At 38.7% G+C, this 14,816-nt stretch overlaps 4 protein-coding genes across 4 annotated transcripts; 1 reads left to right on the forward strand and 3 right to left on the reverse strand.

The window, feature by feature from the left end:
* Positions 1-4,939: 4,939 nt before the first annotated feature.
* Positions 4,940-6,957, reverse strand: LOC105338609 (uncharacterized). Its single transcript, XM_011443807.4, has 5 exons — positions 6,849-6,957; positions 5,551-5,696; positions 5,292-5,456; positions 5,158-5,204; positions 4,940-5,036 (listed from the first exon to the last, which is right to left on the reverse strand). Exons 1-5 carry the CDS (start codon positions 6,896-6,898, stop codon positions 4,986-4,988), a joined length of 459 nt encoding a protein of 152 aa, XP_011442109.2. The 5' UTR covers positions 6,899-6,957; the 3' UTR covers positions 4,940-4,985.
* Positions 6,958-7,773: 816 nt separating this feature from the next.
* Positions 7,774-8,327, reverse strand: LOC136271365 (uncharacterized). The gene is made up of 2 exons (XM_066071286.1): positions 8,240-8,327; positions 7,774-8,093 (listed from the first exon to the last, which is right to left on the reverse strand). The coding sequence occupies exons 1-2, from the start codon at positions 8,325-8,327 to the stop codon at positions 7,774-7,776; spliced, it is 408 nt and encodes a 135-aa protein (XP_065927358.1).
* Positions 8,328-11,134: 2,807 nt separating this feature from the next.
* On the reverse strand, positions 11,135-12,154 carry LOC105338608 (uncharacterized). The gene is made up of 5 exons (XM_034443594.2): positions 11,996-12,154; positions 11,702-11,844; positions 11,444-11,608; positions 11,319-11,365; positions 11,135-11,221 (listed from the first exon to the last, which is right to left on the reverse strand). Exons 1-5 carry the CDS (start codon positions 12,043-12,045, stop codon positions 11,168-11,170), a joined length of 459 nt encoding a protein of 152 aa, XP_034299485.2. The 5' UTR covers positions 12,046-12,154; the 3' UTR covers positions 11,135-11,167.
* A 435-nt stretch (positions 12,155-12,589) lies between these two features.
* On the forward strand, positions 12,590-14,271 carry LOC105338610 (uncharacterized). The gene is made up of 5 exons (XM_011443808.4): positions 12,590-12,730; positions 13,120-13,241; positions 13,371-13,535; positions 13,907-13,953; positions 14,153-14,271. Exons 1-5 carry the CDS (start codon positions 12,678-12,680, stop codon positions 14,198-14,200), a joined length of 435 nt encoding a protein of 144 aa, XP_011442110.3. The 5' UTR covers positions 12,590-12,677; the 3' UTR covers positions 14,201-14,271.
* The last annotated feature ends 545 nt before the right edge of the window (positions 14,272-14,816 follow it).

The following is a 14,816-nucleotide window of genomic DNA, read 5'->3' on the forward strand; positions in this document are numbered from 1 at the left end:
CTGGTGATGGGTATACTGGCCCTGGTTAAGGGTGTGCAGACTCTGGTGATGGGCACACAGACTCTGGTGATACGTACTTTAACCCTGGTGATAGGTATGGAGACCCTGGTGATGGGTGTACTGGCCCTGATTATGAGTATACAGACCCTGGTTATGGGCACACAAACTCTGGTGATACGTACTCTGACCCTGGTGATAGGTATGGAGACCCTGGTGATGGGTATACTGGCCCTGGTTAAGGGTGTACAGACTCTGGTGATGGGCACACAGATTCTGGTGATACGTACTCTGACCCTGGTGATAGGTATGGAGACCCTGGTGATGGGTATACTGGCCCTGATTATGAGTATACAGACCCTGGTTATGGGCACACAAACTCTGGTGATACGTACTCTGACTCTGGTGATAGGTATGCAGACCCTGGTGATGGGTATACTGGCCGTGATTATGAGTATATAGACCCTGGTTATGGGCACACAAACTCTGGCGATACGTACTCTGACCCTGGTGATAGGTATGGAGACCCTGGTGATGGGTATACTGGCCCTGATTACGGGTGTACAGACTCTGGTGATGGGCACACAGACTCTGGTGATACGTATTCTGACCCTGGTGATAGGTATGGAGACCCTGGTGATGGGTATACTGGCCCTGTTATGGGTGTACAGACTCTGGTGATGGGCACACAGACTCTGGTGATACGTACTCTGACCCTGGTGATAGGTATGGATACCCTGGTGAAGGGTAAACTGACCTTGGTTATGGGTGTACAGACTCTGGTGATGGGTACACAGATTCTGGTGAGACGTACTCTGACCCTGGTGATAGGTATGGAGACCCTGGTGATGGGTATACTGGCCCTGGTTATGGGTGTACAGACTCTGGTGATGGGCACACAGACTCTGGTGAGACGTACTCTGACCCTGGTGATAGGTATGGAGACCCTGGTGATGGGTATACTGACCCTGGTTATGGGTGTACAGACTCTGGTGATGGGTACACAGATTCTGGTGAGACGTACTCTGACCCTGGTGATAGGTATGGAGACCCTGGTGATGGGTATACCGACCCTGGTTATGGGTGTACAGACTCTGGTGATGGGTACACAGTTTCTGGAAGGACGTACTCTGACCCTGGTGATAGGTATGGAGACCCTGGTGATGGGTATACTGGCCCTGGTTAAGGGTGTGCAGACTCTGGTGATGGGCACACAGACTCTGGTGATACGTACTTTAACCCTGGTGATAGGTATGGAGACCCTGGTGATGGGTGTACTGGCCCTGATTATGAGTATACAGACCCTGGTTATGGGCACACAAACTCTGGTGATACGTACTCTGACCCTGGTGATAGGTATGGAGACCCTGGTGATGGGTATACTGGCCCTGGTTAAGGGTGTACAGACTCTGGTGATGGGCACACAGATTCTGGTGATACGTACTCTGACCCTGGTGATAGGTATGGAGACCCTGGTGATGGGTATACTGGCCCTGATTATGAGTATACAGACCCTGGTTATGGGCACACAAACTCTGGTGATACGTACTCTGACTCTGGTGATAGGTATGCAGACCCTGGTGATGGGTATACTGGCCGTGATTATGAGTATATAGACCCTGGTTATGGGCACACAAACTCTGGCGATACGTACTCTGACCCTGGTGATAGGTATGGAGACCCTGGTGATGGGTATACTGGCCCTGATTACGGGTGTACAGACTCTGGTGATGGGCACACAGACTCTGGTGATACGTACTCTGACCCAGGTGATAGGTATGGAGACCCAGGTGATGGGTATACTGACCCTGGTTATGGGTGTACAGACTCTGGTGATGGGCACACAGATTCTGGTGAGACGTACTCTGACCCTGGTGATAGGTATGGAGACCCTGGTGATGGGTATACTGGCCCTGTTATGTGTGTACAGACTCTGGTGATGGGTACACAGACTCTGGTGATACGTACTCTGACCCTGGTGATAGGTATGGAGACCCTGGTGAAGGGTAAACTGACCTTGGTTATGGGTGTACAGACTCTGGTGATGGGTACACAGATTCTGGTGAGACGTACTCTGACCCTGGTGATAGGTATGGAGACCCTGGTGATGGGTATACTGGCCCTTGTTATGGGTGTACAGACTCTGGTGATGGGCACACAGACTCTGGTGAGACGTACTCTGACCCTGGTGATAGGTATGGAGACCTTGGTGATGGGTATACTGACCCTGGTTATGGGTGTACATACTCTGGTGATGGGTACACAGATTCTGGTGAGACGTACTCTGACCCTGGTGATAGGTATGGAGACCCTGGTGATGGGTATACTGACCCTGGTTATGGGTGTACAGACTCTGGTGATGGGTACACAGTTTCTGGTGAGACGTACTCTGACCCTGGTGATAGGTATGGAGACCCTGGTGATGGGTATACTGACCCTGGTTATGGGTGTACAGACTCTGGTGATGGGTACACAGTTTCTGGTGAGACGTACTCTGACCCTGGTGATAGGTATGTAGACCCTGGTGATGGGTATACTGGCCCTGGTTATGGGTGTACAGACTCTGGTGATGGGCACACAGACTCTGGTGATACGTACTCTGACCCTGGTGATAGGTATGGAGACCCTGGTGATGGGTATACTGACCATGATTATGAGTATACAGACCCTGGTTATGGGCACACAAACTCTGGTGATACGTACTCTGACCCTGGTGATAGATATGGAGACCCTGGTGATGGGTATACTGGCCGTGATTATGAGTATACAGACCCTGGTTATGGGCACACAAACTCTGGTGATACGTACTCTGACCCTGGTGATAGGTATGGAGACCCTGGTGATGGGTATACTGGCCCTGATTCCGGGTGTACAGACTCTGGTGATGGGCACACAGACTCTGGTGATACGTACTCTGACCCTGGTGATAGGTAATGGAGACCCTGGTGATGGGTATACTGACCCTGGTTATGGGTGTACAGACTCTGGTGATACGTACTCTGACCCTGGTGATAGGTATGGAGACCCTGGTGATGGGTATACTGACCCTGTTATGGGTGTACAGACTCTGGTGATGGGTACACAGATTCTGGTGAGACGTACTCTGACCCTGGTGATAGGTATGGAGACCCTGGTGATGGGTATACTGGCCCTGGTTATGGGTAAACAGACAATGGTGATGGGCACACAAACTCTGGTGATACGTACTCTGACCCTGGTGATAGGTATGAAGACCCTGGTGATGGTTATACTGACCCTGGTTATGGGTGTACAGACTCTGGTGATGGGCACACAGACTCTGGTGATACGTACTCTGACCCTGAAGACCATGGTGATGGGTATACTGACCCTGGTTATGTGTATACAGACCCTGGTGATAGGTCATGGGTAGATCTACAAGGGGTCAGTGACCTGTTCACCCCTAATACCCCCCCCCCCCCCCAACAAAATAGCTCCTGAGTAAAAAAAAAAGGAAAATGGATTTCTCCTTTCTTCCCCTCCTAGTCTTGGATTTTTTTATTTATTTTGGACTAAGGTGTTTGTAGAACCTGGTGAATGGAACAATGCACGAGATAATATTGGTTTACATAAAGTCTTTATACTAGCATACATGTATGTAATGAAACCATGATATTTTGTTCAGGCACCTAGCATCGTAGCAAAGTGGGTTGAGGGCAAACTCATCCAATCTTGCCTTGAAAAAAACCCCAACTCAAAAATACTTTTTAAATAATTGAAAATCCTAATCCGTGGGGGTAGGGGGCCAAGTGTACCTTTAACTTCAATTTCACAGTTTATTTCCTCTCTTTCATTTCAAATTTTACATGGTCCCAAAAACATTGGGGGGGGGGGGTGAAACTGTATGTTAATTTACTTTTTTATAACCATTCCAACCCCCCCCCCCCCCCCCCCCCCCCGATGCTAAGTGCCTGTTGTTTTCCTGTAACATTGATTTTGATTGTTCTCTCAATTATTTATTTAATTTTTTGGTGTAAAATCTAATGTACATAACATTTTTATCACTTCTGATCATATTTTTCATATAAAAATCGCATTTTTAAATTGCACATATATCAGTTCGAAGTTCCTCCAAATAGCTTTCGAATTTCCTCCCAATCGTTTACCGATCCCGATGGAAAGTCGGTTCACGCATGCGCACATCCTGGTTATAGTGCCTGGTTATGGGATATAAAAAATACCCTATTCTATACCTCATACATTCCATCAATGGCGGAAATGACGTACTGTTGGTTTATAAGCGGAGGTTTGCATACGTAATTATGCAAAATGAAAATAACGTCAAATGTCAATACATGTAATTAAAATTATCTTATCGTGCAATTACCGAAATAAGGAATCATTACCTAGGTGTAAATTCTCACAAAGGTTTAAGATTTTGAATGCCATGGGCTGTTTCTTAAAGAACGCGACGGTCAAATTTATGATGGCATAATCAACCCACCAATTTTGGAATGTTCGTTTTGGGTTTTTTTTTTATTTTGGCCACAGATACAGATCATTCTCAATCCGATGAATATAATTTATATTTTCACGATTTTTAAAACTATGATTAACAACTCCCAACTATAGTTAACGAAATTCAAAATAAACAATACTCTACAGATGTGGATCTATTTTTAATAAATACGTTTATCTTCAGACAAATAAATTTGATTAGCACTGTTTAACTAAATGGCTTACAGCCATTAAACTTGTGTATGAGTTTACAGTGAAATAAATGGTTAACAAATCGTTAACTTTAGTTCCGATTCGTAAACTATAGTTTATAGTCGATAAACTTAGTTTATCAACTATTATTTAAAACTATGTTTGGCTCATTTATATGAATTTGGCGCACCATTAATATGATATGATACCGGGTTGATTCGCACTGCCGTTTCAAACTACATACAGTTCGGTGAAAAACAAGGAACAACATATGTGCAATTCAAAAATTTACTTGTAAATAAAAAAAAAAGCAGAAACGTTTATCCTAGATGGTGTCCATGTCCGTGAAGATGAGCGAGATCATGTAGAATCTATGAAATAAGATTTTAAGCATGTATCGGCGGGGAAAAAAATCGTTCACACATGTGGATAATATATCATATTAATTGATATCAAAGATTCAGTTTTAATTTGCAAAACAATGACACCAACCTGGTTCCAAAAATTGTAGAAATCGGTTTTGCTTACGGTACCATCTCCTGGAAAGTGATTTCGAAAACGATATAACAGCTATCAACAATTTGAAGTACATTATTTACCGTAAGGTGACAGAATCGTTATATTACCATCAATATCCATTTTTGCGTAGAGTTCATCAAGATCTTGCATCCCTAGATGGTGGTCACCATCAGCATCATAAATATCATAGAGCGCATGCGCATAGCTCAAAAGCTCTGGTGTCTGTGCACTCAAGAAAGTTGTGTATTCGTGGCGTGTGATCGTTCCATCCTCTTAAATAAGTATGTATATTAAATAATTTATATTATCATTATTTAATAATTTTATCTAAAATCAAAGGAAAAACAACTCAAGTCTGGTACGCACTGTTTAGGTCATAGTAGGCAAGTATTGTGTGGAGTTCCGCCACCGAGAGGACGTCATCGTTGTCGGTGTTACTGCTCGTCCAGTATTTGTCTATGTGCTCTTGGTATTGATCCTCTGTAAGCCCCTCATGGTGTCCATGGTTCTGACTTTAAAACAGCAAACATAAATTATGGCCACTGCAATATTACACCCCCCCCCCCCCCCCATTACCCCAACATACTCACATTTTCAGTCTATGGACGGCAAAACTTTCTTTCTTGCTTTAAGAGGTTATTTTTTAAAAGACTTTATTATTCTCATTGAAAAGAAAAATTCTGTATACAATTTTTAAACAAAATTAAAACTAAACTTTTTGGATTTGTTCCCTCTTTTCTGGGTTTTGATATATCAAAATATTATATTGATTTTGTTTAAGCTGGTCTGTTTCGTATTTTAGCATTTTTTTGAAAATAAGTTGTTCGTCGTGCATTATTGTCTTTTTTACCCTTCCCCCCATAGGCGTGTCATGATTTTGACCCAAGATTATTTAAGCAAGTTTAAGGTCATTGAAAAAATAAGTTACTAATTTGTGTCTGCTTTATACTTTTCTTACGGAGAAACATTACACGTTCTTACTTCATATAAAGATTGCTTATGACATGAGGATATGTTAGGAACTTTACCCCGGGTCAGTTGTGCAAGTTCATGGTCATTGTTTAAAGAAACGCATAATTCATGTCTAAGCTATTATAATATCTTGTTATGGAAAATGATTAAAGGCTAAAATTTGACACAAAGATTGCCTGTGACCTGTAATATCTGTATAACCCCTTGGTTATTTGTGCAAGTTCAAGGTTACTATAGGATGAGAGGTGTATCAATTACATTCTTGTAGAGAAATACTTGAGTTATTCTATTTTTTAGCGGGAGTATCATTTGTGAGCTTGCTCACAGCACATCTAGTTAATAGATTTATAAATAGATTTATGAATTTTGTTGTAAAAATAATAATGGTGTGAGATTTTTTTCAGCTAATGTTAACTACGGAGAGATTTGGGGTTTGAATTCAGTGTGTTTTTATAAATCTTTTTTTTTCCGAACTATTTAATATTGAGAGGAAATAAACTAATCTTGACCTGCAGACCTAACCCCGTAAAGAAAATAAGCATGGTACCGTCAGTTGGTTTTTAAAATCTGTATGTTTGACTGTGTGAAAGTTTCCGAATGATATAAGAATTAGAAGTATAACTAAAAAAAATGATTGAAATTTTGAAGGTAGACCTAATATAGCTGATTACAGTTAACTTTTGAGAACTTACCTATAAGCAGGTGTGCTTGCAACAAAAACAATAAGCAAGAAGGAAATCATGATCACATAGAAGCTGGCAAATTCCAGAGCAACGACGTCTATGAAACGTGCATTGACAATGGGACTGGAGCCTTTTTGAAGGTTGACGCATATTTATACGAGTACCAGCACATTGCACTTCTCAGCGATAACTTTAGAGTTTTCATTCTATGGATAATAATAGGTTGACAAGATATGAATATCCTACATATTGTTAATACAGTAGCAAAATTATCTAAGGGTCATCCTAATATAGGTTGTATCGTTTTACAGAGAAGGAGAGAGAAAGAGAAAACGTAAAAGATGCCATATTCAGATAACCTCTATTCAAGGTTTATTGTGCCCAATATACTTATATAACATTTCACCTGAGGCCAGGATTACCTTTGCTCAGTTTGGATTTTAAAAAACAATTTTTATACGTTCAACGTTTTAATTAAAAAATTGTTCTATACTAAAAACTATGCTTTTAATAATATTACGTTTTATATCCATATTCTGTGTATTAAAGGAAGATACGCAACGACCAAGAAAGATTTACATTGAAACCGAAGAAATTTGAACTAACTTTTTTTCACATATTTTTCATATTTTTGAAGCAATTATGAACAAGAAGTAAGTTCAATGATATTTAAAATATTATTTTGCAGATTTTGTGTCATTAAAATATTGGTTGCATTTTGAGTCCTTGTATTATCCTAACAAAATAGGTCGAATTAAGAAAATTGGAAGAAGAAATTCGAATAACATAAAAATTAAAACTTTGACAATGAATTAATATTTATAATATATAATATAATGTATAATAGGAAGCGTCCTCATTATTTGGTTGTTCTCCTTCTCTCTGCTCCATATAGCAATATAATGACTTCCTATTGGAGTTGAGGATCTGCAGTTTATCCGAACCTTGAGGCCCAGATGTTCTTAAGCATGGTAAATGCAGCACTTGCCTTGCCAATTTTTGGCTTGATGTCACGGTCTTGGCCACTTTGCGTGCCAACCATACTTCCCGGGTAGATGAAGGGTTCAACTTTGATGGGCTCATCAACATTTGCGACTGGTGTTTGGGAAGTGGTGGTGATCTTCCATTTTCTGTTGTCTACTTTGATCTTGATTCCCGCTCCTGTTGATGCTGTTTTTGTCCTGCATTTGTTTTTGTGATGCGAAAGGAGAGCCAAATCATCGGCAAAGTCGAGATAATTGATTTGCACCAGGACTGTCCAAAATAATGAAAATATACCATTCTTCCTGCCTGATGCGGCAGTCCTCATGATATAGTCAATAACCCAGAGGAAGAGGTATGGTGACAGTTAACATCCTTGTCGAATACTGTCATGACATCAAAATTATCGGACCTCTCACCAACATCGGCAACTTTGTAGGTCATGCGATGGTAGGTGTTGCAAATCAGGGAGATGAGCTTCTCGGGTACTCCATATTGCCTCAGCATCCTCCACAATGTATCTCAGTCCACTTTGTCGAACGTTTTCTCATTTTCGATGACGTTGATATTTAGGGGGTATTTCCAAACTGAACAGCGCTCGTAAATAGACACTGATCGCCATATTTTTCTTTCAACACTATCCCTACAACCCCTATATTACCCACAGACATCTTAACAGTTCAAAATATTTCGCTGTATAGAGGTCTCACCTGTTTAGGAGTAAATCTTGCTCCAACGTGTTTCTCAGTCGCGACGAAATTATTAAATTTTCGCATTTTTTTTCAAGCCAGAAGAATACTAGCATTAAATGAACAGGCCAATCCATTATTTACAAACAGAATATGCACATAAAAAGGAAATGCATGTATAAAATACTACACGCCAGCCACGAGTTTCAGGTCTGCAATCGGATGTAACGAAAGTTTATATACCTGTGTGACGATGCCTATTGACAAGCGGTGTTCACCATCTTAAAAGCTGTTTCTGTGTCAGCTTTGACGGCCTATCTGTTATTTTCCGAGATTTGGCAATTGGTTTTCTAATCTCTGTCGTAGATATAGCTTGTTGCAGTCGTATCATCTTTGTTTGGTGTTGGTCTGTTTGATAGCTCTCCGAAGTGATCTACTCATCTCACAAATTGTTCCTCTGTTGTTGTGAGAGGGTTCCCGTTCTTGTCCTTCATTGGCTTGTCTGTCCACTAGAACCTGTTGGAGAGCTCTTGGTGATCATATACAGTTCTTTAAAGCTTCCTTGTCATGCAGCTTCTTTAGTTTGTTTTGACATGTTGTCAGTGTGATCCCGATTATACCGGGTATTTCCTGAAGCTTTTTGAATATCTTTCTCTGTTGTTGTGTACTACAGCTATTCTCGAGTTTTTGCATTTACTGTCCTTGCCCAGCTTCCGTTCAATCCCGCCTTCTTTTCCTTCCAGTTTATTTCTTTCCAGTTTCCTCATGGTATCTTCAAAGATTCACTAACGTTGAGCCTTTCTCCTGTCAAGGACTTCCTCAGATGTGTCTCACCAGATTTATTTGACGTGCTGCCATTGTGTATCATTTTTTGGCATTATCGTTTTCTAACAGGTATTGTAGGGATTGAAACCTGTTGGACAAAATGAAGTAGAATGCTGTATTGACTTTATTTGTTTTGGGCGCATTTAGGTTGTATCTGGTCCCCGTGTTTGTCGTGTTTTTTTTTTAATACTTTTTGAGGCGTAGACTTGCTGGCATCATCAGAAGGTTGTGGTCTGATAAAATCCTCTCTCATCACCCCGACCTAAACTGATCATTAATGTTGCAGCAAAATTTGATTTGGCACACTAGGGATTTTCACTCTGACTATTTTATAAGAGTATTTTTAATTACTATAGTACTTTTTGAAGATTTATTTTCAAAGGCCTTCAGCAATAAGTATTAAGTTCAATGATTACTTTCCAGGACCACTTGGTTGCAGATCCAGTACAGTCCGTTCTTGTGCAGTGTTATCTTTAGGGACAGCAACTGCTATTTTACAAGGATACTAGTATATGCCAATTTCCTTTGGAGGAGTTACCAAGGTATTTCACAAATGGTTTAATAAGTCTTTTATGTGAAACCTATGATTCCCTTTTTTTGGATCACTCGGTTCAAGACCCTGCAGGGCAATCCGTTCCTTTTCAGAGTTAACTGCGCGTTAATGTTTTATAGTATTCAAGGCCTCATAGTTTTCCACTTCTTTAGATTCACATATAAGAAAAAAATCCCACAATGAATACAATTTATACTGAAGAGAAATTTGTGGGAGAGAAAAAAGAAGAAAACTGTTTTGAATATCATTCGATATCAGAAATAAATATATCACATTATTCTGAAAAATCTTTGCACGACTACAAATGGAAGTGTCTTATGGCTTTTTACTTTAAAATTTCACAAAGAGCAGACGACTCTTTTAAAAAGTTTTAAGTGCAAAAATTTCAATGAAGTGACTTCATACATACACCAGAGTTTGGTTTATGTCAGCCACATACATGTAATAGCTTTAAAATACGTAGTTGATGTAGTCTAGTTAAATTTGCCTTAGTTATGGATGGACTACCTTAAAAAGATACTACCAAGAATGTAAAGATTTCTAAAGCTTGTGAAAATATGATATGAAGCACTTTTAAGAAATCATTTTTATTGAGAAACAAGTTCTGGTCAGGGTAAGCGACGATCCACTTCTTCAAGGTGAAAACATGATCAAACACCATGTTAGAGTTCTGATGATGACGACAAAAGCACATATGCACGTATGCATTATTTCTGCATAGAACCAGGTTTCTTTAGATATAACTTATATTCACATACACATTTACTTGCAGCTTCATTTAGCTTATCTCCTGTGCAGTTGCCGTAAACTAGAATGTGCGGCCATCTTGTACATTTGTTTTGCTTTTTTTATCTTTTGGAAACATTTTTGGCCAGTTTCGGACAGAAACAAGCCAGTTCAAGAAATGTTTACATTCTTATCCTCAAATGTTTAAGATGGCCGCACATCCCCTTTAAATCTACATGCATGTGATATTTCAATTTGTTTTATTGTAAGGGGTGTTAGAATGAGATTTTTTGTTTATGAAAAAAATTGATAATTCCAAAAACCTAAACCATATTTCAATGACCTTTGTTTGAAACAGATTTCCTGTTGTTGTGTTGAGACAAAATAAGTACACAAAAACAGAATGGATTTCTTGATTTCTAAATACTAGTATAGTAATACTGGTCCAATTGCAGTATTTTTTTAAACACGTAATTACTCTCCCAGAGCTAGCTTGGTGACATATACAGGAAAAACAAATGTAAGATTTAAATATTTATTGCTAATTAAAATTTCTATCCAACAAGATGTTGTCCGTGCCCATGTAGATGAGCGAGAGCATGCAGGGTCTGTAAAAGATGGATATATACAATGTACATGCACCGGAAGAGGAAATAATTCTTAATAGTTTTAATTTTTCCCTTTTGAATGATATTAACCACCGACCTGGTTCCAAAACGTGTAGAAATCAGTTTTGCTTACAGTACCATCTCCTGAAATGTGATGTCGAAGACGTGTCACAGCTATGTAAAATTAGTATTTGCTTTAAGCTAACAGAAAAATTGTATTACCATCACTATCCATTTTGGAGTAGAGTGCATCAAGATCTTGCATCCCTAGATGGTGGTCACCATTGGCGTCGTATATATCATAGAGCGCATGCGCATAGCTCGACAGATCTGGTGCCTGTGAACTTATGAGATTTGTGTATTCGTGGCGTGTGATCGTTCCATCCTCTAAAATATGTACATTTGAAATAATGCTCAGTCGAAAAGCAAGCATTAAATCTAACAAAATGGTTTTTAGTTGGATTTAAGATTGGAACGCACTGTTTGTGTCATAGTGGACAAATACGTCATGGAGTTCCACCAGTGAGAGGACGTCATTGTTGTCATAGTTACTGCCCGTCCATAATTCGGTGATGTGTTGTTGGTACTGGGCCTCTGTAAGCTCATGGTGTCCATGGTTTTGACTTGTGATTTAAAAGAAATTAAGTGTTGCCAGAAACCACTACAACCTCAACAATCTATTCTAGCCATTTGGAATAAAAATGTCAACTTTGCAAAACTCTATTTTGCTTTAAATATGCAGTTACATGTAATATATTTATTTTGAGGACTTACCAGTAAATAGTTGTGCTTGCCCCCAAAATAACAAGCAAGGATGAAATCATGATCGTTTACGTGTAGTTTTCAGAGCAATGCCTTGGAAACGTGCTTTGATAAGGATTGGAAGTCTTATGACTGGCGGAGTCCCTTCATTGCACAACACAGCGATAAATACTAGCAAGTTAAAGTTTATGATTTTCATCTTAAATAATTAAATAATTTACTAGAATTTGTTAACATGATAGTTTTTACCGAACTGGTATCAAATGTGTGAAATATGAAAATATATTTCTGTTTTTGCTTTCATTGGGTGAAATCACTTACATGTATATAATTATATCATCGTTTGTCCTGATTTTCTTGAAAAGGAAATTAGTATGAAATGATATAGGCCTACATGTAGGTCTATGATGCACAGAACACGGAATGAATGAAAAGGCAATGATTAATGCCTCATAAGATACACACACAAAAATCTTTTATTAACTTGGCAAAAACAAAATAAATCAGAAGCATTCTGTTGATTTTTTAAAAATTACAACTGAATACAATTAATTGTGAGCTTTATGTAACAGTCTTATCAATACGTGTGCGCTTTATCAGTTCAAATGGTTGAACATCATTGAGTTCCCCCGATATAAAGATAAGACTCAAATCAAGACCTCTTTATATTCCAATTACTAGTACCTACGGCAATATGGAGCGTCTTTTTTTGGTCTGTGCTCTCTTTGGTGTGGCCTTCTCGGTCCAGTAAGAAACATATTTATTTGTATTATTTATAATTATCAATAGTTTAGTTCAATTCATAGGCTTATTTTCAATATTCGGTTAATCAAAGTGACTGAACATTTATTTTCTTTTGTTCGATCAATGATACATTTATGTCTATCAAAGGATTCATATTCTAGTTAATTAATTTAGCATATGACAAAACTACGAGGAAATTAAACAAAGTATCAAAAGTCAATAATTGACTGACGGATGCGCCCCTGGGGCATCTTTGACATAGTCTGTGTTGTCGCTCGACAAGGAAGAGGTGCTTTGACGAGAGCAGAACAAAACTTTTTTGTCTCAAGTAAATTGGTTATGTTAGCATACGTCATTTAGGCTCCTAACCTGTATGTTTATTTCCTGAATAGAGTCGACTTCCGCCCATACGACCAGTCCGCCCTGCTGCTTTTCCAAGGATCTGACGCCGATCATGACGGAATCTTTTCCCGCCAAGAGCTGGACAACGAATTCGTGAAATATGACGCTAATGGTTAAAAATATTTAAGTTCATAACAATCGTTTTAATGACATAAAAATAATAGATTAAACAAAAAGATATCTGTTATAATATTGCTGATGTATCAATAGCAATCATGTGTTTAAACCTTTTAATCTACAGGCGATGGCCGCGTTTCCCGCCACGAGTACACAGAGTACGTCACTCTGTCCACACCGTCACTTCATGAATTTTCGCATGCGCTGTATGATGATTATGACGTTTCCGGTGATCATCATCTGGACAAACACGATTATGATATGTACTACGCCAAACTTGATGCTGACGGTAAAACTTGTTCTATATAACATTCATAGTCTAAATGTTTTACTTTTTCAGTGATCAGAGCTAAACAAAAGGAATATTGAAACAGGGAAACAATGAACACATATACAAACCATGCTATGCAAAATTGTATTTCATGTACATGACATGCATGCATATATTCACATTCTTGGTAAACATAAAGACACGTGATTTGGTTGATTTTAACATTCGGTGATTCGTTTTCCCACAAAGTACAGATGTTTGAGGGGGAAAAAAGCAAATAATTTGTAAACAACTCATTTCGATGATGAACATATCTGGTTCATACGTACAAAAACAAATATGATAAAGAAATAAACATTGGCTTCTATTTTTATTTATTTTTTCACAAGGTGATGGATCCGTGACACAAGACGAGTTTGTCAACTACTGGGTCGATGTGAGTAGTAAATGCCACCCTAAACACCCTAGCCTTTCTAAGACTCACGTCTCATTCTCCAAAAAACTATATAAAAATAATCATATTACTAAGCTATAACAATGGGGAAAACTCCATTTCGCATCTGCTATTCTAAATTTTCCTTTCAATGATGAGATTTTCTATTCGGTATTCAATGACGTGGATATTCTTTTTATAGCTTTTTATCCGAACTGAACATCTGCATGGAGCCCAAGGAAAGAAGTAAACCCAGTGATAAATGTATCTGTGATATCAATAAATCCCAACATGGTTCACCACCATGTCTGTTTCAATGTTTTGATACGTGTTGTTTTGTTGTTTTATCTTGCTCTATTATTGGTTAAATTGATTGTTGTCTAAATTTCTGTAGGCAGCGAATGGCAAATTTTAGAAGGCAACACGGCGAACGGAAACTTTCATTCTCCTTTTCATATAAGTCTCTAAATAAGGAGTATTATGATGATGAAATATGTTCTGGGGTTATCAAATCCAATATAGCTCGAACGGCTTTCAGATAGATTTTATGACGCCGAAGTTGATCACCTAATAATACTCAATGAATAATTCCTTATTACTTACATTTATATACATGTATGTTTCAGCTATTGTACGATTACATGTTTAGAGAGTTTTTGATGAAATGGACTATACATTACAAAAGTTTATAGTGTTATTACAGACAAAGATAATGTAAAATGTAAATATTCATTGATAAACAAAAGAGTTTAGCCTCGACAAAACAATTAATATTGGTTTGCTCTTTTATGCATTTTGACACTTAAGCAAATTTTGATCACTAACAAACCCAGTGAGTAATATTATACAACATACAACACGACAAC

This window comes from Magallana gigas, chromosome 2 (assembly GCF_963853765.1).
Source record: "Magallana gigas chromosome 2, xbMagGiga1.1, whole genome shotgun sequence".
Taxonomy (NCBI): domain Eukaryota; kingdom Metazoa; phylum Mollusca; class Bivalvia; order Ostreida; family Ostreidae; genus Magallana; species Magallana gigas.

Bases quoted from the DNA above. Each gene is read 5' to 3' on its own strand.
- LOC105338609 (XM_011443807.4), bottom strand. From the start codon at position 6,898: ATGATTTCCTTCTTGCTTATTGTTTTTGTTGCAAGCACACCTGCTTAT. The intron at 5,697-6,848 runs GTAAGTTCTCAA...GCTGTTTTAAAG, and splicing joins GCAAGCACACCTGCTTATAG to TCAGAACCATGGACACCATG. The intron at 5,457-5,550 runs GTGCGTACCAGA...TACTTATTTAAG, and splicing joins TGCCTACTATGACCTAAACA to AGGATGGAACGATCACACGC.
- LOC136271365 (XM_066071286.1), bottom strand. From the start codon at position 8,327: ATGCTGAGGCAATATGGAGTACCCGAGAAGCTCATCTCCCTGATTTGC. The intron at 8,094-8,239 runs GTGAGAGGTCCG...TATTTTGGACAG, and splicing joins CTACAAAGTTGCCGATGTTG to TCCTGGTGCAAATCAATTAT.
- LOC105338608 (XM_034443594.2), bottom strand. From the start codon at position 12,045: ATGATTTCATCCTTGCTTGTTATTTTGGGGGCAAGCACAACTATTTAC. The intron at 11,609-11,701 runs GTGCGTTCCAAT...TACATATTTTAG, and splicing joins TGTCCACTATGACACAAACA to AGGATGGAACGATCACACGC. The intron at 11,366-11,443 runs GTAATACAATTT...ATCACATTTCAG, and splicing joins CTCCAAAATGGATAGTGATG to GAGATGGTACTGTAAGCAAA.
- LOC105338610 (XM_011443808.4), top strand. From the start codon at position 12,678: ATGGAGCGTCTTTTTTTGGTCTGTGCTCTCTTTGGTGTGGCCTTCTCG. The intron at 12,731-13,119 runs GTAAGAAACATA...TTTCCTGAATAG, and splicing joins GGTGTGGCCTTCTCGGTCCA to AGTCGACTTCCGCCCATACG. The intron at 13,536-13,906 runs GTAAAACTTGTT...TTTTTTCACAAG, and splicing joins CGCCAAACTTGATGCTGACG to GTGATGGATCCGTGACACAA.